The 20811-nt window shown below is 44.7% G+C and overlaps 1 protein-coding gene across 1 annotated transcript in view; it reads right to left on the bottom strand.

Moving 5' to 3' along the window:
* The window catches only part of LOC147709359 (mitochondrial amidoxime-reducing component 1-like), a 206464-nt gene that overhangs the window by 116402 nt on the left and 69251 nt on the right, over window positions 1–20811 (bottom strand). The window contains exon 3 of the mRNA XM_086927931.1: window positions 5241–5406. Coding sequence (XP_086784057.1) covers window positions 5241–5406 — 166 coding nt within the window. The remainder of the gene's footprint in view (window positions 1–5240; window positions 5407–20811) is intronic.

Genomic DNA, 20811 nt, shown 5'->3' with positions numbered 1-20811 from the left:
AACCGGGAACAAGCAAGTAAGTCCTACAAACCCACTTGTATTCAACTTGTCCGATACACAATTAACAGCGGAAGAAACAGATGTTCTTAACAAAGGACTCTCGTTCGTCCCCACCACCAGACTTGACAAGTTTAAATTACACTTAGAACTCGCCGAGTTCTTCAGAAAACTCAAACTCAAAGTGTTCTTTGAGAAAAAAGACAACACTAATACTGAGAGGGAAGACACCCCAAACGAAACTGGACTTAGACTGAAATCCACCTTCACTCCCCCACCTGGGAGTATCCCGGTTGGGATTTTGACGTTTGAACAGGCAGTATACACGGAAGTGGACCAACTCCAACAAAAAGAGACATTTAACAACCTGTCTAATAAAGAAAGGAGCACTATCCAACGACTGCAAAATGACCCCACCCTCATCATAAAACCAGCTGACAAAGGGGGTGGCATAGTCCTCATGAACAAAACCGACTATGACCAGGAATGTAAGAGGCTCCTTAGTGACAACAGGAACTACAAACGCCTCAACAAGGACCCCACTGAACAGCTACAAAACACGATCAATCTCCTGATCAAAAATGCAAAAGACAGTGATCAGATCTCTAAACAAGAGGCAGACTATTTATGCCCGGTGGATGTAAAGACCCCATCTTTTTACACAGTACCAAAGATACACAAGGGCATCACTCCACCACCCGGCAGACCCATTGTATCTGGAATAAAGTCTCTACTAGAACCCCTGTCGCGTCTTTGTGACTTTTTCCTAAACCCTTTGGTTCAGAAAACTCCCTCCTACATCAAGGATACAAAACACCTTTTAAGTGTAATTCAGGACATCCGCTTTGATCCTACAACTGACCTACTAGTGGGACTAGACTTAGAGAGTCTATATACCAGCTTACCACAGGACGCCACGTTGGAGGTACTACATGACGTCCTAATGGCTAGCCCCTGGGAACATAACACCCCCCGCAGTTTCATCTTGAACTGCGCCACTCTAGCCCTTAAGGAGAACTACTTCGAATACGAGGGAGCTTACTACCTGCAGACCAATGGAACATCCATGGGCAGCGTTTTCGCCCCGAGCGTAGCAGGCCTGTACATGGCAAACTTTGAACATGTATACATACAACAACCAACCAATCCTTTTTCCGCCAACATAAAAATGTGGCGTTGATACATTGATGACATCCTCCTGATATGGAAAGGTATCCAAGAACTACTGGACAACTTAATGATCTGGATCAATCGCCAAGATTCCTACCTGCGCTTCACAAGCACCAGCAGTTCCATTGAACTAGCGTTCCTTGACCTAACCATCAAACCAGAGAATGGAGGTCTCACCACTACCACCTTCTACAAACCAACTGCGAGGAACTCCTTACTCAGGTTTGACAGTTTTCACCCCCGACACCTAAGGGAAAACTTGCCCTACGGGCAATTTTTACGCATTAGACGTAATTGTAGCAGCATCCAAGACTACAAATCACAATCCAATGATTTAATACACAAGCTCAAGGACAGTGGCTATCCCTCGAGGATAATAAACAAAACATGCAAAAGGGCAAGTAATCAGAATAGAGCAGCCCTTCTGGAAACTTTTGAGAAACCGCAGGAAGAACCAACCCTAACATGTGTGACTACCTATAACACTGCGTCCAACCAGGTAGCCAACATCATCCAACGGAATTGGAAGATTATCAACTCAGGCACAAGGAATTGGGAAAAAACAAGTTTTGCCTATAAAAGAGCCACCAACCTTAAAGACCAGCTGGTTAACACTAGACCACGGCAAAACACTCGCAGGAATGATAACACCATCCTTAATGCATGGGGCCTACCGAGAATTACTGGCCATCAACCCTGCAACAACTGCAGCGTGTGCCACCTGACATCCCCTTCCAAAACACTGAACCTGGAACCAGGTAAAATTTGGACTCAACAACAGTTTACAAACTGCAACTCTACAAACCTGGTATATTTGATGACCTGCCGATGTGGCCTAAGATACATCGGCATGACCACCCGGAAAGTCCGGACAAGAATGACGGAACACAGGAGCACAATAAGGCGTGGCAAGAGTATTAGCAAACTCACAGACCATTTCCTCACCCATAACCACACCCCCAATGATTTCTCCTGGACCGTCATTGAGAAATTTGACAACACTATCAATGAAAAACTCCTCTTACAAAAAGAACAAAGATGGATGTATCATTTATCCACACATACCAATGGCCTTAATGATGCCATACCTTGGAACTCCTTAGCTGTGTAAATCTCAGTTCTGCACAAAGACCGGATACCTGTGCCAGGGTACCTATGCATGAGCGCCCCCGTCTAATCCTAATCTTCTTCCTGTATAGCACCTAATATTACTGTGAGATCCCTGTGCACACTTGTGCACTTATAAATTCACCCCGTGCACTACTTGTGCGCATATGTGTACTTACAAATTCACCCCCGTGCACTACTGGTTCACTGTCCCATCTTGCCACAGCGCTGGCATATTTGTTTAAATTCTCTCTTTGTCTAATCATTTCGGAAAAGATTAACAGACTTGCCCCTGTAAGCATGCACACTCGCGCATGCCCACATCACTGTTCCCAGCCAGTATCCCAAACCGGTACTAGCACGCATGCGCTACACACTAGCGCATGCGCAACCCGGGCGCCGCACTTCAGCGCATGCGCGAATCGCGCTCTACTCTCTAGCGCATGGGCACAACAGGGAAGCAATGACATGGCGATCAGCGCGCACCCCTCCCTCCCTTTCTACCTCATACAGGTGAAACCAATCAAATAGAATGTATAAAACAGAGACCAGCGGCCCCCTCCTCCATAACGGGCGCCGCGGAAGGACGAATAGGTCCAAGGAGGAACCAGATCGAAACACTCGTGAGTAGAACTGCAGCGACTACTGGGGTAAGCCACCACTCTTTTTCCCTACAGGTTGGATACTTTTTGACCATACTCTCATCCATACAGGGTCTTTTTCTCTGCCAGGCGACCCTTGAAGCTTGTTACAAGACAAAACAGAGTGAGGACCTAACATTATACTTACCTGTACCTCACCTTGTAAAATACGCTCTTTAGCCCACCACCAAACACTAGCGGTTTTATCTAGAATTCTCACCCATTTCATGCTATTGGCATGGAATCACCGTAGCCCATTATAGGTCGTTCACCACCTTAAATGCCGGCATTTTAAAGTGCAACAAGACAGCATATTAACATGACTCTACCATGTACGTCTTGTCTTTGTCCTATGTGTTATCTGTAGTCAAGCTTGAGGGAATTCCCCTCTAACAGTTATAGCGCCTTAGCGTGGCCACACATAGTCAAGGAACTACACAACCACTTAAGTTTAAGTTTATTATTTAATTTAATCTGCACCTTTTCACACATATAATTGGTCCTGAGGAAAGCCAGCTTAAACAAAGGCACTGGTTGAAACATGTAGACCACACTAGACGTTGGAGGTCATCACTTATACTCCAATATCACGTCTAACTGCCTTTTTATTCGCTAACAGAGGCCCAGTTTATTAAATGTAAGTAACCCTCGGGTGCTGGGACCATCTGTATAGCTTTTAAACTTTTCACTTTCTCACCCTTCTCACTGCATACTCAGCAACATACCAGCTCCGCAGTCTCCTGGCGTTTAAGCACACCCGGGGCACATTCGGTGCCACTGCGGTGGGCCCGATGATGAAGCATGCCACCGACTAGGTCGGTGGGTGAGGGCTTCATGAGGAAAACAATGTTTTTCCCTACATGTTGACGTACCTACCTGAGTCTTCCAAAATTTCTTAATTCTTCCTCCAGCTAGTCCTTATTGATAATTACATATAAATCTGGGGATATGGTCTAGCCTATCTAGTCCTCTCTCTCCCATTGATCTGAGCATTTGGTAATCACAAACACTAATGTTAGTACATCTGGCCCTTGGTCAACTGGTAAAAAAGGGTAGGGAATTACAGTTATAGGACCAAACTAGTCATAAAATGAGTTTATATGATTTAGGACATTTGAGAAATGTAGGCTACACGTATGCACCATTAACCATTTTTGAGAGTGTTCTTACCACAGTTCCTGGTCAGCATGTGGGAATTACAGGTAACTGCAGGAAGAGTGTACAGTAGCACAACATAACAAGCAACAATAACAAACATACAGCGCAGACAATTCCCCTTCCTGGACTTGCTGCAACCCTAGAGCATTGACAGCGCTATCATAGGTTACCGGGCTACACTTCACAAGGGTTTTATCTGCACAACTGTGGATGAAATACACTTGCAGCCTAGGGATGACATTTTCAAAAAAGTTAGAAATATATTTAGCCATATTAAATATTGCAAACCTATGCTATTTTCCTCCACTTACATTTGTGGCAGTCATTTTTTGTGGTAGCAAAATCAAACAGCTGGATTCACAACATGTGGTGTGAAATCCGATGGCTTATGCCTTCTAGAATATTGTCTATCATGAAGTTCTCCTAGGATTCCGTACTCCTCGTGGTGATCTGTAATAGATGTATATTCCCAGGAGTTCTTCCAGAATTGCTAGCGAATTACTAATTACTCTCATGCTTGATTATTTTAACATGCGTAAATAGCACGAGCGTACATTTGCACATGCATGAATGTGCCGGATAAGGTTTATCCATGGGTGGAAATAGTTTCCCCCGTAGACAAATCCTTTCCCTAATTTTGCGGGTGATTTTTCCCTGTTTCTACTACAGCTCAGCATCTACTCGTGTCCTTGCCCCAGGAGTAAATCTCCAATCATATCCAGGGTGAGAATGTGCCTGCCAAAGTTTTTTGAATCCCCACACACAATCCTAGAAAAAACATAACCTGACCTTGGGAGCAGATTTCCTCACGTTCACATTTATACAGTATTGGTGGTTTTGTACATGCGGATAAATTTACATTTTGCGAATAGCAAACTAGAGTTTACATTCGTAAATAACGAAATGTATCCATCCATGCTCAATCACATAGACAAACGCAGTGATTTATTATATTGCTAGGATGAGCATTCCAGAGGCTGGTACCTATATAGTTGTAAGCTAAGAACACATAATAGTACCGACAACATGAGGACAAGAAGGGTATACCATGGTGATTACAACACAACTATTAACATTTCAATCTCCAGACAATCTAACCAGATTGCAGGAAGCAACTCAACACACAAATGCTTATCACAATCTATGTCTTTAAAATCAAGGCATCACCTGATCGTTTCGATGGTAGAGGGCAAACTCTTCTTTGGAGTTTCTCAGCTTCATGTGATTCTCAAAATGCACCAATCTATAGGGCTCTGCGCCTTGCACAAAGGCATTAATCCAGCGGGCGGTCTCATCTCCACAGTCTTTACCCTGCACATTATGGCCATGCACCCTGAAAGAAATAATTAGCATAGATGTGTGAATTTAGAGTTTGAAGAAACAGGCATTAGATGCTTGTGTCAAATGTATGTGCATGCTTAGTACACTCAAAAGGAACTGATATTTCGCAATAGTGACTATATTACATCGGACAAAAAATCTTTGTTCAATTCATCCAACATGTCTGAATAAAATACTTACCCCCCGAGAGGGGAGTGTCTATCCTGATGACAGTTGTGCTCAATTGAATCTCTAACAACCATTCATTGAGGGTGGGGCACAGTCCCATTGCGAAGTAGCTCACTGGCTGAACAGGACACCAATCTGCAGTGTTGGTGTGGAAGGAGTCCAGAGCCAGGAAAGGTTCTCCAAGAAGAAGTTTGGGCAAGGGCATGAGGTGAGTTAGTAAGCCATGATTGACTCTAGGGGCCATATTAGATAAAGTGCCTAGGGGCAAAGCAGGCATTTGCACCCACTTTGCACACCCGAGGCACTTTGGTATTACAAAAGGTCCGCAGATGCTTGTGCGCACATAAAGCGCCAGCGCTATCTTCAAGGGGACATTCCCTCATGACCATGGGGGTGTGCCCCATGCAAATGGGGGAATCCCTTTGCCTCTGTGCCCGCGCAGTATTTCCAATGAGGTAAAGAAGCCCTCAGGAGGCACATTGACAGAGTTCCCCCTAAAAGATGGCGCACTGTCAGTGCGGTCCCTGAGAGCAGCCCTCTGGAGGGGAGAAATGGGGTCCTTTGAACCCCCAGACATTCCCTTGTAGGCAGGTGCAGTCACTGACTGCACCCGCCTGCAATGGGATCTCTACTCCCCTTTAATAGTGCAGGCGGGTTGCAGCCTGCACAGTGAAACACGGAGCGGCTTCAAAGCAGCCGCTCCGTATTTCATGTGAATGCGATGCCCCACTGCAGTACGAGTTCGCTAAAAATGAGATATTTGGCATGCCCTAAATTTCTTTGGACATTGAAAGTCCCTTATATGTAGAAGAGTCACAGTTCCTAAGGACCACTTTATAATTTAGTTTGCGCACCCAAGGTATTCAAAAACGGTAAAGCTGGATATGGCAGTATACCATTGTTGCACCTACAATGGTAATGCATTTAAACAAGAGGAAAATTGCTTCATGAAAACTAGCATGGGATGGTATCAGGTCTGAAATTGGCGATCATTTACATGGATAACTTTGAGCAATCTTTCATCTTTAACAGTAACCACTTCCAACAAAGGGTTAATTTGTGGCAAAGGTATATAGACAACATTTTGCTAATATGGATTGGAGACAAGACGGAGTTGGATCGCTTCAACAACTGGCTGAACCAATGTGACAATGACATCAAATTCGCACTACAATCAGATGCAAATGAGATAGCACTCCTTGACATCAAAATATGATGTGAGAATAAGGAGCTCTACACTACACTGTACCGTAAGCCGTCGGAACGCAACTCCCTCCTCAGGTATAATAGGCACCACCCACGGGCACTGCGCAACAATCTTCCAGTAGGTCAAATTTTGCAAATCAGGGGAAACTGCACCAAAAAGGAAGACTACATGAAAGAATCCGACGACCTCAGCCCTAGACCACTATCAAGGGGCTATCCGAAAAGAATGGTAAAACGGGCGCAGAAAAGGGCCCGGTTCAGTACACGAGAAGACCTGTTGATCCCTAAGGACAAGAATGATATATCACTTCAGAGGATAGTCTGTGTAACAACCTTCTTGACGAGGAGCAATGCTATAAAGAAGATTAACAACATGCACTGGAGCCTGGTCTGGATGACATTGAACAGCCAACGCCTCCTATGCATGCCTTCAGGAAAGCGAAGAGCATCAAGGATCATGTGGTCCATTCCTTTTTGGCAACTGAAACCGAAGCTACACTTCAATCCATGTGGAACCTACCACCGGTCAAGAGACATCATAAATGTGGCCAGTGCAAAGCCTGTCAAACTATTATTCAGACCAAAATGTTACCTACAAACAGCAGAAGATTGTCCTACAATCCTTCACTAACTGTAACTCTGTGAAGGCTATTTATGCCATCGTCTGCCCCTGCGGTCTACTCTATGTGGGTCAGACACAGCAGAAAATCAAGGCCAGAATATTACAACACCAAAGCAGGATACAATGCTCGGTCCAGGGGGCCCCACTCGTAGAACACTTCTCTGAAAAAGGACACAATATAGATCAGCTTCAGTGACTGGTTTTAAAGAAAGCCAAACTAGGACCAAGAGGAGGGGCCATTGAGTCAATCCTCAACACACGTGAAGCAAAATGGATGATACGTCTGGACACAATCAACAATGAACTCAGCAAACTAGAAACAAGTAACGCCCAATTAGCCTGCCTAACCACGGAATGAACAAGTCAGGTCTAATATAGCCAGTTTAACCGTACTTTACAGACTTCAATCTATGCGGTTTTTTGAGTAGTACGCCCTTGCACATACACACACCACGGACGATACCGGCCATGAGGTTATTAACTCTGCCAAAACATTGATTAACAAGGCCAGTTGGTATGGGAATACACAAACTTCCTTTTGTAACCAATGGGGTTTTGCCAGTATGTCTTTAGGGGCTAAGAACGTGACGTTGTATAAATGCACATATGGCATGCTGCTAGTATATTTACCTGTTGTAAGCAATTGATGTCACCGCAAGTTGCATGTTTGATATACTCCCTTTTTTTTGATACACTCATGATAATGTTTGCCATACACACTACATGTCCCAATGCGGCCATGCCGACTGTTGCACAAGTGTATAAATACGGACCGTTTTTACTCAATGTAATGTCTAGTATCCACGTTTAGACATGCTAATTTGAAATAGTATTAAGACAATATGTCCGTGCCACAGTGCCATTATAGTATCACTGTGTGATCTTATCTGACGTGAGTAACATCACACTCCACACATTCACGCACTCCAGTCCTGACAGGTGAGTCTGTTTTCCGGCTCTTCTCTAACATGCATGTAGCTGCTGCACAATCTCGAGCGTCACACGGCGGCTTGAGCGGTGATACACCCTCCGCGTAGCGCCAGGAGCTTATAGGAGGCAGGATTGTTGCAGCCAGTTGATCTCATCTAGAGAACATCGAAGAATAATATGGTGAGTGTTGCTACCCCTTGGACGAGGCGGTGCGTCCCCGTAAATGGCTAAAGATAGACTTTGACTTTCCGCCACGCACCCAGCCCTTCTAATAGCATGCTCGGCTATCTTCTGAATGCATTCCCATAGTGCTATGTGGCGTCCATAATATGCCTCATCACAATAATGCATGTTCACCTTATATGGGACGAATCGGTCAACTTTTGTCGTTTCCGCAACCCTTTGAAATCCGCCGCCCGTTTCTTTTTCCCATGTTGCTTACCGCGCACACATTGAATGCATGCCACTAACCGATTCCCGAGTCAGAAGGTTGGTGCTGTTCTCGTTTTAACCATTTTTAAATACTTCCAGACGGCTAGTTTTCCATTTATGCCACCATCCAGTAATGAACAGCCACGAAGCATCGAGCGCCCGCATGTATACATAACTGCTCAGTTTGTTTTTGATAATGCACATGGTTTTAAGGCATGATTGTATTCCTTTTCACCGATCAGAAGAATGAACGGTTATTATTTTTTCTAAGGTGTTACTACACGGCATATTTATTGGGTATGCGTGTGTTTGAGAATCGAGCACATGTTATCGCAATACCATACTCTCACAAGTCACTGTTTAATCGAACGTCCGCATGTACCAATAACCCGACACCTTGCTCAACTCTGTAAACTCGAAATGGAGCTAATTTCCTCTGTGCACTACCACTATTGATGCAACAAGGCCCATGACACTGCTCATTAAGCAAGCATGCACACCATACCAGATTTAAACCGAGTTCCAGAATCACCAGGGTCATAGCATGTTTGACCCTCGCATGATGCCTCAGTTTACCCATCGGGTCCTGATTTTCCTCCTCCTCTACCCTCTGTTAGATTTGATCTGCAGACTCATTCGGGATCTCAGAGACTTCAATGCGGATTTGTTCCACTTAACCTTTGAATCTATGCCTCACCTGGACCAAACCCACTACAGTTTCACTAGTGAGTGACTGCCTCTCGTAGGTATTTATTCAGTTGCCAGTAACCTCACCATCTAGATAGTTCAGTTGGTTGACAAGCACCTCATTCTTTGCAGGTGTTCTCTCACTCCTGCCGTCATAAGCCTGGGAACCACTGTGTCCATTGTCCCTCCACCAGCAAATTGTGAGAGGCCCCCATCCATTCACGGTAACTATATGGATCAGTACCACGTTGGTCACTGGCCTGACATTGTTTTAAATCTTTTTTTATTATGGTCCTGATGCACCACCCTCTTTGTCCCCATTAGGTGTCCCCCGCACTCCCCACATCCGTCCTGAGGAAGACCCTGCCTGTAAGGGTCTAAAGAACCTACACACACAGGGGTCGAAACGTTGACACTTTATTTCTTCCAGTTTCTCTCAACAATACTTACTTTACTGTGGACTTGTATGCTACATGGCTAAATATGTACAGATGTTAAAAAATGTAAAAAATATCTTCTTGTTGCTAGGCCATGTAAACAGCATATGCCTCAACGTTTGATTGTGATATCTTTATCACTACGTGTACTTTACTTTCCTCACTACCTCACTCAAATCACTTTATTTCCCCCTTTCGGGCACTGTAATGATAATGCTCTTTACAAAAAAATGTATGTCATGTAATATGTGTTTTACGATATGCTAACCACTTTCAGTGTGATTAAATAACACTGGACCACTGATTCAGTCTTGCACTAATTTTGTGGCTTAGAATACTATTGTATGTTTTCCTTTCTTTGACACAATTCTGATGTTCTAATTCTGGGACCACCATAATATATACAACGTTTTAAGCCAGCATGAGCAATGGCTGCATTAGTCATCCGAAGTGAAGTGAGAGGCCCCCCTTTCAAGACCAGCTCTCTATTCATCTTGTATAAATGCTAATGAAATGCTGCCCATGCCGGGCCTCCTGGATTAAATACATTCCCATTGTAGGTGCAACAATGGTATACTGTCATATCCAGCTTCTACATATATGTGAATTTAAATGACCTAAGTAATTTAGGGCATGTCAAATATCTAATTTGAAGTTGGTTCAGGACAAACTGTCTGACATTTATTTGAGTGAAGGAATTTATGCCCCAATCCTTTGGTGTCTCAGTTTAGATAATTCCGTCCTGATGATGACCCTTCTATAAATGCTTATGTTTAGGGTTCGAAATATCGACAAATAACATATCTGGACTGTGTTTTTAAGAATCTTGATGGTGGATGTTAACACTTGTTTCATGGGTGTGGACTTCAAAACAATCTAGTGTCCCTATCAGCCACATGTAAATATGTTGTACATAGCACAAATGCACTTTTCAATCACTATATATCACTCTTGCTGCGCCGTTACTCTTTAGTAGCACCTTGTGCAAGTATTATATTATATTATACTGTGTGAATTTATCAATATATTCATAAAGGAGATATGTACAAATAAATGCACTTAAATGCATAACTGAAACTTACTCATTTGAGAGGCTTAGGGCCATATGCATGAACACATTTTCCCATAGACACAGAATGGGCAAAACCCTTTGATGCATCTGGCCCTTTATCTCCTTTCCCTAAAATAACACAGTCACCATGGTAGTCAAGAGATACACTACCCCCGTAGGGACCAGTTTATTGTTTAGTTATTGTCCAGCCCAGTTCCCTGGGTTACTGAGTTGGCCCTTTTTCTATTTAAAGAAAGGCTATGAGACAACAGTACTGCCCTCTCTGGAGGTTAAAGGCTGCCCAACAGAACCTCTGCCCAGGCCTCTAGCTTCCAGCCGTTCCTCTTCCAGGTCTCGCTTGATCGACAATCCAAGCCCTACAAAGTGAAACATCCGCTTCTGAAAAGGGAATGAAAGTGGCTAGTATTCTTTGTACCTTGGATCAAGTATGCTTTTCCAGTTGCATCCCCTCCTCTTTGAAGGACTTATTCTGTGATTGGTCTGCTCAAACAGACGTTTCAGCATGTAGTAGGTCAAGTTCCAATGTGTTGCTACATGCCACTTCCTGGTTGAGGGATTTAACTGGTATTCTATTAGCACCCTAAAGGATCCTTAATTGTTTCCGGATGGTAAAAGAATACCAGAAGTGAGTACATATTCTTCAGCAGGTGGCTAGCATGTTGCCTTCCTCTTTGTTGAGAAAGTCCTGCACAATCAGATTGATGCAATGCCTCACACAGGACCCTTAAATATCCACCACCTGACAAGGCCTTGACTATATTACTGCCATTGTCTATAGCAAGAAATCCAATTCTGAGACCTCTGGGTTGAAACCATTCAAGCACCTTGCTTTAAATTCTTTCAAGATATTTACAGCTGTATGGGATTTCTCTATGATGAACATCGCTACTGTTGCATGCTGCCAAATACCCTTAAAACTTTCTCTAGGGCAGAGACCTGCAGATAGCTGTTGCCTAACCCCCACAAAAGAGATCCAGGAACTCATTTATGAAAAGTGAAGCATCCCTGAAAGAAAACAGCAGTGTCACTTTTCATTGCGCCCTCCTTGTGACACCAATGATGCGTCATATTTACAGTGTGACGCATTATGGCGCAAGGAGTTACAGATACGTCAGTATTTCTGACATACCTGTAGGCACAAAAATGATGCATTGCTGGAGTGTGTCACCAAAGTGACGGATCTGCAGCAATAGGTCATTACACGTGGGCAAGTCCCAAAGGTAAATATGCCAGCGTCAGTCTTACGAATGCCGTGAGGCAGGCGTAAGATATTGACACATTTGCGCCTTATAAGTGGCGCAATGAAATCTCATAGATTTCACGGTGTCCCTTCTATGACCCTTTCTTGCGTCGGAACATTATACCTGGCACAGGTTTAATGTGGCGCAGGAGTTTACAAACTGACGCATCTACCTAGATGAGTCACTTTGTAAATATGACACAACATGGTGCATTTTTTACACCGCTGACACACCAGCGGCGTGAAAGTGACGCAAGGCCTCATGAACAAGGCCTCCAGTATGCAGTGATACACATTTAATCAGTTGCTTATCAACTGGCCCACATATCTGTCATAATGTAGATAGTCTGAACAGCGCTCTGCTGTGTATCTTGGCCAATCAATTGCAGCACATCATGATGGAGCACTGGAACTTTGGCAAAATAGTTGCATCTGGGAAGCTTCAATTTCGGGCAGAAGTCCATTACAAATTCTATAAATTCTATTCCTTCGTTAAAAGAAAAAGGGAGGAGGTCCAGCACAATTGTTTATTAGTGATGGCCAAAATTCTCCTGTGGTTCCAGGCAGAGTATCCGTGCTTGCACGGACACTCTACCTGGGACCACAGGAGAGTTCCCCGTTAGGATTCATTTGTCGACACGCGGCCAATTTGGAATTAATTTCCTGTCCCCTGTTTGGACTCCTAGAAAGTCTATCCCTGAAGTTCTCTGAAACACTGGAAATCACTAATGGACAATTGCTAATTATCCTCAGGGAATCGCCCTCACTATGAGATTGAGACATGGAAGAATTTATTAATCGTATTTCTGATCAAGAGGGAAGGGTGTATAGTAAAGGCACACCTTGCCCAACACGCGGTGTGCTGAGCCATTGTGAAGTTGCCCTATGTAAACCACCGAACGCTCTACTGTCATGATGAAGACCCTCATGCAAGGGCTTAATTCACCTCATGCAACAGTCGGGTCAAAACGTCACAACCCAGTGAACAGTGCACAGTGCACTCAAGTTTTCATACTTGTTATAGCTCGTTCTGACCATACACTTGGATTGACAGCAAGTGTAGCACTGTAGCACCACTAAACAATTTGTGTTTAAAATACGTTGGGAAAGCAGCAAACAGGTTTGCTCCTCTAACCCTTTACTTCTATCTAAATACAATGAGAAATCTGTGGCAGTCAGGTGGTGCAGGGGAAAATGGAATCATTTTTAACAAAATTATTGCTGGTGTACAGTGCACTTATGGCCTTCTGATACACCTATGGCAGGCAGGGGATGCAGAGGAAAATATAATAATCCTAAAAATGGTGCAGGGGAAAATGGAAAAATGCTTTAAAAAATCATTGGTGATGTGCACTTGTGGCCTATGAGACACCAACGGCAGTCAGGGTGGCATGGTAAAATGGACTAATTAACAAAAAAAATATTTGCTTGTGTGTGCCCATGGACTGTGAGACATTTAGGACATGCAGGGGGCAGGAGAAAATGTCAGAATTCTTACAAAATTATTGCTGGTGTGCACCTATGACCTAAGAGACACCTCAAGGGCCAGGCGCTACCATGATCGCGCATCTTTCAATTGCATCCAATGATCGTCCCGCGGTAGTGGAGCACGCCTACTGCATTTTTCAAAAGTGCATTTGTTTACCTCGATTGCGGTTCCCTTTGGCTGGAGGGGCATGGCTATTGGCGGTAACAAACCGCAGGGGCCAGGCGGTCGCTACCGCGATTTCGCCACTTGACATTGATGCCTATGGCTGTGATTCTAGTGGTGGAGCACGTCAACTGCCATTTTCCTATTTGTATATCACTACCGCAATTGCAGTTTCCATTGGCTGTAAGGGTATGGGCATTGGCGGTGACACACCGCAGGGTCCAGGCGGTCGCTACTGTGATTTGGCCGCTTGACTTGACTTGACTTGGTGCCTATGGCCATGCGTGTGGTGGCATAGCACGCCACCGCCATTTTCCAAGGTGTATATGAGCAGGAGGGAGCAATCCCCCATCCAGAACCATGTGGCAGACATTGCATTGCTCTCTTCAAACTTACAGGTAGGTAGCCAGGGAGGGGGGTTTGTGGTGAGGAAGCTTGCACTATAACTCCCACCAGGCACCCTTGTCACAAAGCACACCAAGATGGAGAACTCCCACCACCCCAAACCATGTGGCTGACATTGCATTGCTCTCTTCCAACTTACAAGTAGCTAGCTCAGGTGTGGGACAAGGGGGCAAGGTGGGAGCTGTAGTGCAGGCTTCTTCACCACAAACACCCCTCCCTGTTAAGATAGCTACCTACCTGTAAGTGTGATGTGATCAAACACCCCTTTCTGTTAAGATGGCTACCTACCTGTAAGTTTGATGTGATTAATAGAATGGCTGCCAAATGGTTCTGGGTGGTGGGTTTGCTCCATCCTGCTCAGCTATGGGACAAGGGCGCCTGGTGGGAGTTGTAGTGCTGGCTGTCTATCCATCAGACACCCCTCCCTGTTAATATGGCTGACTCCCTGTGGAGCAGAGGAAGGGAATGGTTACACATGGCTCTTGCGTGGGGGGACTGTTCCATCCTGCTCAGCTGTGGGACAGGGGGCCTAGTGGGAGTTGTATTGCTGGCTGCCTGTACCCATGCAACCCAGGGAATGTTACTAGCTGCATTTAGGGTGAATCAGAGGGAGTGAATGTTGGATCTGTGAGATATGTGTTGGGGAGTGTGTGGTGCACATGAATACATTTGGACCTATTTGTATATCACTACCGCAATTGCAGTTTCCATTGGCTGTAAGGGTATGGGCATTGGCAGTGACACACCGCAGGTCCAGGCGGTCGCTACTGTGATTTGGCCGCTTGACTTGACTTGACTTGGTGCCTATGTCCATGCGTGTGGTGGCAGAGCACGCCACCGCCATTTTCCAAGGTGTATATGAGCAGGAGGGAGCAATCCCCCCATCCAGAACCATATGGCAGACATTGCATTGCTCTCTTCAAACTTACAGGTAGGTAGCCAGGGAGGGGGGTTTGTGGTGAGGAAACTTGCACTATAACTCCCACCAGGCACCCTTGTCACAAAGCACACCAAGATGGAGAACTCCCACCACCCCAAACCATGTGGCTGACATTGCATTGCTCTCTTCCAACTTACAAGTAGCTAGCTCAGGGGTGGGACAAGGGGGCAAGGTGGGAGCTGTAGTGCAGGCTTCTTCACCACAAACACCCCTCCCTGTTAAGATAGCTACCTACCTGTAAGTGTGATGTGATCAAACACCCCTTTCTGTTAAGATGGCTACCTACCTGTAAGTTTGATGTGATTAATAGAATGGCTGCCAAATGGTTCTGGGTGGTGGGTTTGCTCCATCCTGCTCAGCTATGGGACAAGGGCGCCTGGTGGGAGTTGTAGTGCTGGCTGTCTATCCATCAGACACCCCTCCCTGTTAATATGGCTGACTCCCTGTGGAGCAGAGGAAGGGAATGGTTACACATGGCTCTTGCGTGGGGGGACTGTTCCATCCTGCTCAGCTGTGGGACAGGGGGCCTAGTGGGAGTTGTATTGCTGGCTGCCTGTACCCATGCAACCCAGGGAATGTTGCTAGCTGCATTTAGGGTGAATCAGAGGGAGTGAATGTTGGATCTGTGAGATATGTGTTGGGGAGTGTGTGGTGCACATGAATACATTTGGACCTAGGAGGTGTAGGTTTATAGTTGTGCAAGACAGTACATAGCAGTGTTATGGTAGACATCTGTTTGTACTTACCAACCTCCACTCCCCCGGCTATTCCTGTGAGACTCTCTGGATGCAGTATGGCAAGCACCTTCTCCTCCCATGCAGTGAATGTTCTTGGTGGAATGGGAGGGTCACCGCCTGTCATCAGAGCCAGATGATGGTTCTTGTTGTTCCTCTCTTTCACCTGTCTCTTGAGGTCATGCCACCGCTTCATGATCTCCTTCTAGGTGCATGGGTCAGTCCCTACTGCATTGACCTTGCTGACTATCCTTGCCCACATTTGTGTTCTGACGGCTAATGGTGTATGTTGGACCAGGTTACCAAACAATTGTGGTTATACTCTGAATACCACATCTACTACGTCGGACAACTCATTGTCAGTGAATTTGAGCATGTTCTTCTGTGCCATGGTGTGTGATGTTCAAATGGGTTAAAGTGCAGGTGTGAGAGTGGTAGTGGTGATGAAAGTGGTGTATGTGTGTGTGTTGTTGTGCTGGTGAGATGTGTGGTGGTTTGCCTCTCCTTTGTGCTGTAGGGTTAGTTCCTTCAGGGGTGGAGTATTGCAAAGGATTTTGGTCAGGGAATGGGCTGGTTTTATACTCAGCTATGTGGGTGTGTCAAAATGGAGTATTGCTGTCGGGTGTGTTGTGTGGGTTCTCCTGGGATTTGGATTTGTTTAGTTGCCATGTGGATGTGTCATTGGTGTGTGTTAGGTGCTTTTGGGGGGTACACTTGGTGGCCTTGTTCTGTGTTTTTTGTCAACCGCCATAATTGTTCCGGAGTGGCCGCGGTGGTGGGTTTGCAACCGCCCTTCCACCAGCTCTCCTATTCATCACTGTTTGCGATCCCGGCGGTCAGCGGTCGGACACTGCAGTTCGTTCCACTGTCACCCCAATGGTATCCTAATTGTACGTGGGGTCAATCCACTGGCCTTGCCGCGGACAGCTTTTCCCTTGCTCCGCCCGCTACTGTCAGTCTTTTGTGGTATCGTTCCGCCGCAGTCGTTTTTTTCTGGCGGTTGATCCTAATCGGACCGCCGGTTTTTCCGCGGTAAGTGCGGACAGTTCATTTCCGCTAACACGTCGGTCAAAATGGTTTTCCGCCCGCCATCCCAATAGACCCCATGATGTCTAATGTATATGTCTTATGTGAGTGTAGAAGGATGAAGCTATAGGGTTGCTGCCATCCATATTAGTATTAGTGTGAGCCACAAGGGTTATATTCAAAGTGACAATACTATTCTAAGGATGAGCACAAGTTTTTCTTCACCCAAAGGTGATGCTTTAAAACTGTATTCAGGCACATTTGTGCTAAATTGATGCCACCTGTGAACTGACCTGGCGATAACTGAAGCAAATCAGAAACTTCATAAAATGGTTCCTGCATAAGCAGCTCATCCTGTCCAGGTTCATGCTTTTCATTCTGGGTCTTTTAGTCCACTAATCTAGTTTGAAGTCAAAAGTACAAAATCCAAAATGCAAATGCAAAATCTGGCTTGGAGGAGCTACTCATGCATGGCCTTGAGCTCTAGCTTTCCGGCGCGTGACAAGCCCAGAGGGCTTGCACCCTCAACTGACACAATGTGGTTTATCCATGGCACATATTTCATGTCTATACAAGCATGTCTGTTTATAAATCTTAGTAATGACTTTATTCAAGATAAATTATTTTTCTTTTTTTCTCTTTTAAAAAGGAACCTTTTTGGTCAAACAGAGTTATTTAATCAAACACTATTACACTTGGCCTAGTTACCTCACAACAAACAGAGAGTTAGAACCTACGTCAAGTGCCTACTGATAGTAAGTCAAGTTTATAAGCCAAAAAACAGGACCTCATTGTATTTTATTCTATATTTTTCTATTTCAGTACTAAAATACACCTGTTACAGCGCTTAATGTGGCACTTTACATTTTATTTTTTCTTCTACTTAGGGCCTCATTATGATGCGGTTTAAACCGCAACCTGCAGCTTGTCGGTTGCGGTCCGAATCGCATCTACTGCCGCGGTCCGACCAATGCATTACGATGCATGCGATCGGAGGCAGCAGTCGGAGGGGCCTACCAACACTTTCCAACGGGCTCATGGAGCCCGTCGGTTGGTCGAAAACCCACCATAATCCCTCAAGAATGGCGTTTCGCTGTCAGGATTATGATGTCAGTTTCCAACAATCTTTCCATGTCGGCAAACCCTATTTGCGCTTGGGGGGCACCTATAGTGCCTGCCCTGAGGTGCCTGCCTTAATAAGGAGCTGGAAAGTATTGGGAGCTCTACCTCCCTCCTTTGGCCGGCAGGTTAGGTCGGCGGAACACCACACGAAGAACTACTACCAGTGAAACGAAGGTACCGCTGCAGATAAATAGAGAATTAAGGCAATCTCATCCCCCCTCGAACCTGCTGCACAATGGGCCATTAGAAAAATACCAAAGCCCTATACCATCGGAACCCCGTGTTGGTTATGAAAATACCTCTGTTATCTAAAGGAATGCCAGAGACACATGTATTAATTGTTTAGCCGGTGTTCTCGGAAAAGGAGAGACGTGATCTTTTTTTGAGCCTAACGACCTAAAAAAACTTTTCTGGCTTAAGTGCGATGTACTAGCACGCGCCCCCATATCATCCCCTGAAAAGGAGAAGGATATTAAAACGACACGTTGGATACCGACCAAATGCGAATCTAAATAGGTTGAAACCTGGCTTGTTACACCACCCTCGGTTTCAACGACCATCCACGTGTGAAGAAGTCGTCTGACAACTAAAACCCTTTGAGCAAAGAAAGTGAAAACCAGAAATTTTATTATTGTGTCCGCCCCAGTAAACTGCCCCTTGCCCTGACGAAGGTGCTGCCGCCTTGGCTTGTCACCGAAACGCGCGTCGGCGTATGTCTCCAGAAACACAGCTACGGTCCATTTTACGTACCAATTTTATTTCTTCATGTACCTGCAGGCCTAATTGTTATCTGAATTGTTTTCATCTGTATATGACATCATCTACCACTTAAATCTTCTTGATAAATTCTATTTTTCTAAAAAACACCCTTGTGCTTGTTGTCTATATGTTGTTTATGTGTTAAAGATTTTTCTAAAGTCATTTAAATATCATATATGGTGTATTAATTATGTATAGGGATTAGTTTATCATCCCTTTAAATCAATTCAAGTGACAAACATTATTTCAAACGAATTCCCTTGAAGGCACTTTACCCTTTTATTTTCTCTAACATTGTGGCGGGCGGTGCTGAGTGCACCTCCCGCCACAATGTTAGGGATGCAGGATGCGCCCGCCACCGTGGGGGGCGCATCCTAATGGCAGGCACGGGACCCCCACCATTATGGCGGGCGGTCCTTCTGTACGACGGGATGGCGGGCGCACTTTGTCCGCCCGCCATCCTAATTTCCCTCTTAGTCTGTAATTCCCAATGTAGTGTGGAGAACAATGCAAACATAAATAAACAATGAATGCTGTGTTTTCTCTGTTAGTTAAATATTTCGGATGTTTCTGGCTTGAAAATATCAAAAGGAGATGGCAATCAATTAGCCATACTAACACTTTTATACTTTATAACGCGAGTAAAACAACAAATGAACATTTTTAATAAAAACAAAGCAATATTTTTTTAAGACCATAATCTCCCCTTTATATCCTTATATGAAAACATGAATACAACTAACTGACCTCATAGAAATTGCCATCCAAGAGGAAGTCTGGATAAATCACTTTACAGAATTGTATAAACTAGACGAACAGATTGAGCCACCCCACCCTGACATTCATCAAACGGAGAGTAACGAGATACAAAGAAATTATACAGAGTCGTTTCCACTCACCATCCTTTTTAATTATGCAGAAGTGGAACTGGCCATTCTTGAAAGTTCTAATGCTAAAGCCCCTGGGCCGGACGGAATCCCAATAGATTTATTTAAAGATAACATCAAACTGTGGGCACCAATTGTCACAAATGTCCTTAACTCCTATGCCCACACAGGATTCCCTGAAACCTGGCAAGAAGCCATCATAATACCAATCTTCAAAAAAGGGGAAAGAATGGACCCAAAATGTTACAGACCCATTTCTTTGTTGGACTCCATGATGAAGGTGGCGGGGAGAGTCCTGCTGAATCAACTGCAGATATGGGCTCAGGCAAACAACACCTTGTCCAAATTTCAATATGGATTTGTCTCTGGCCTTGGGACAGTGGAACAATGCCTCAACTTAGCTTTGATTACCGATAAATATGTGACGGCAAAAGGGTGTAATTTATATATGACCTTCGTGGACTTAAGCTCTGCTTTTGACTGCCTTAACCACTCTATACTGTGGTCTACCCTTACCGCCATGGGAGTTGATCCCAATATACTTGTTTTCATAAAAGAATTGTACCGTGGAGCTGGGGCCAAGGTTCGCTACGGCAAGGATGGAAGTTGCACGAGTAAATTTCCCATCAAAAAGGGGGTTAGACAGGGTTGCATCCTCGCCCCTTTTCTTTTTAATTTATATATAAACAGCGTCGCCGACTGCCTCGCGAAATTGGACGTTGATTACCCTAAAATAAAAGGCCTGGCAGTCCCAATTCTTTTATATGCGGACGACGCCGTTATCATGTCAAGGACACAATTAGGGCTACAAAAAGCACTGTCAGCCTTCTCAACATTCATGGGCGAGAGAGGACTAAAGATCAACGTAAGTAAAGCCTTTACCATGTGTTGTAGTAAAAAGAAGAACATTTCCTGCAACACGTTTATTAACGCATCCAAGATCTCTCTCACAAAAACTTTTACTTACTTGGGCATACTCTTTAATAGCAAAGGGTCATGGAAAAATGCTATTCATACCCGTAACTTGGCTTTTATTAGACAAATTGGAGCCCTAAAGAAATTTGCCACAAAACTAGGTG

This window comes from Lissotriton vulgaris, chromosome 6 (genome assembly GCF_964263255.1).
Source record: "Lissotriton vulgaris chromosome 6, aLisVul1.2, whole genome shotgun sequence".
Lineage (NCBI taxonomy): Eukaryota > Metazoa > Chordata > Amphibia > Caudata > Salamandridae > Lissotriton > Lissotriton vulgaris.
Note: the sequence above shows the minus strand (reverse complement) of the source record. Positions and strands in the feature narration are given on the sequence as shown.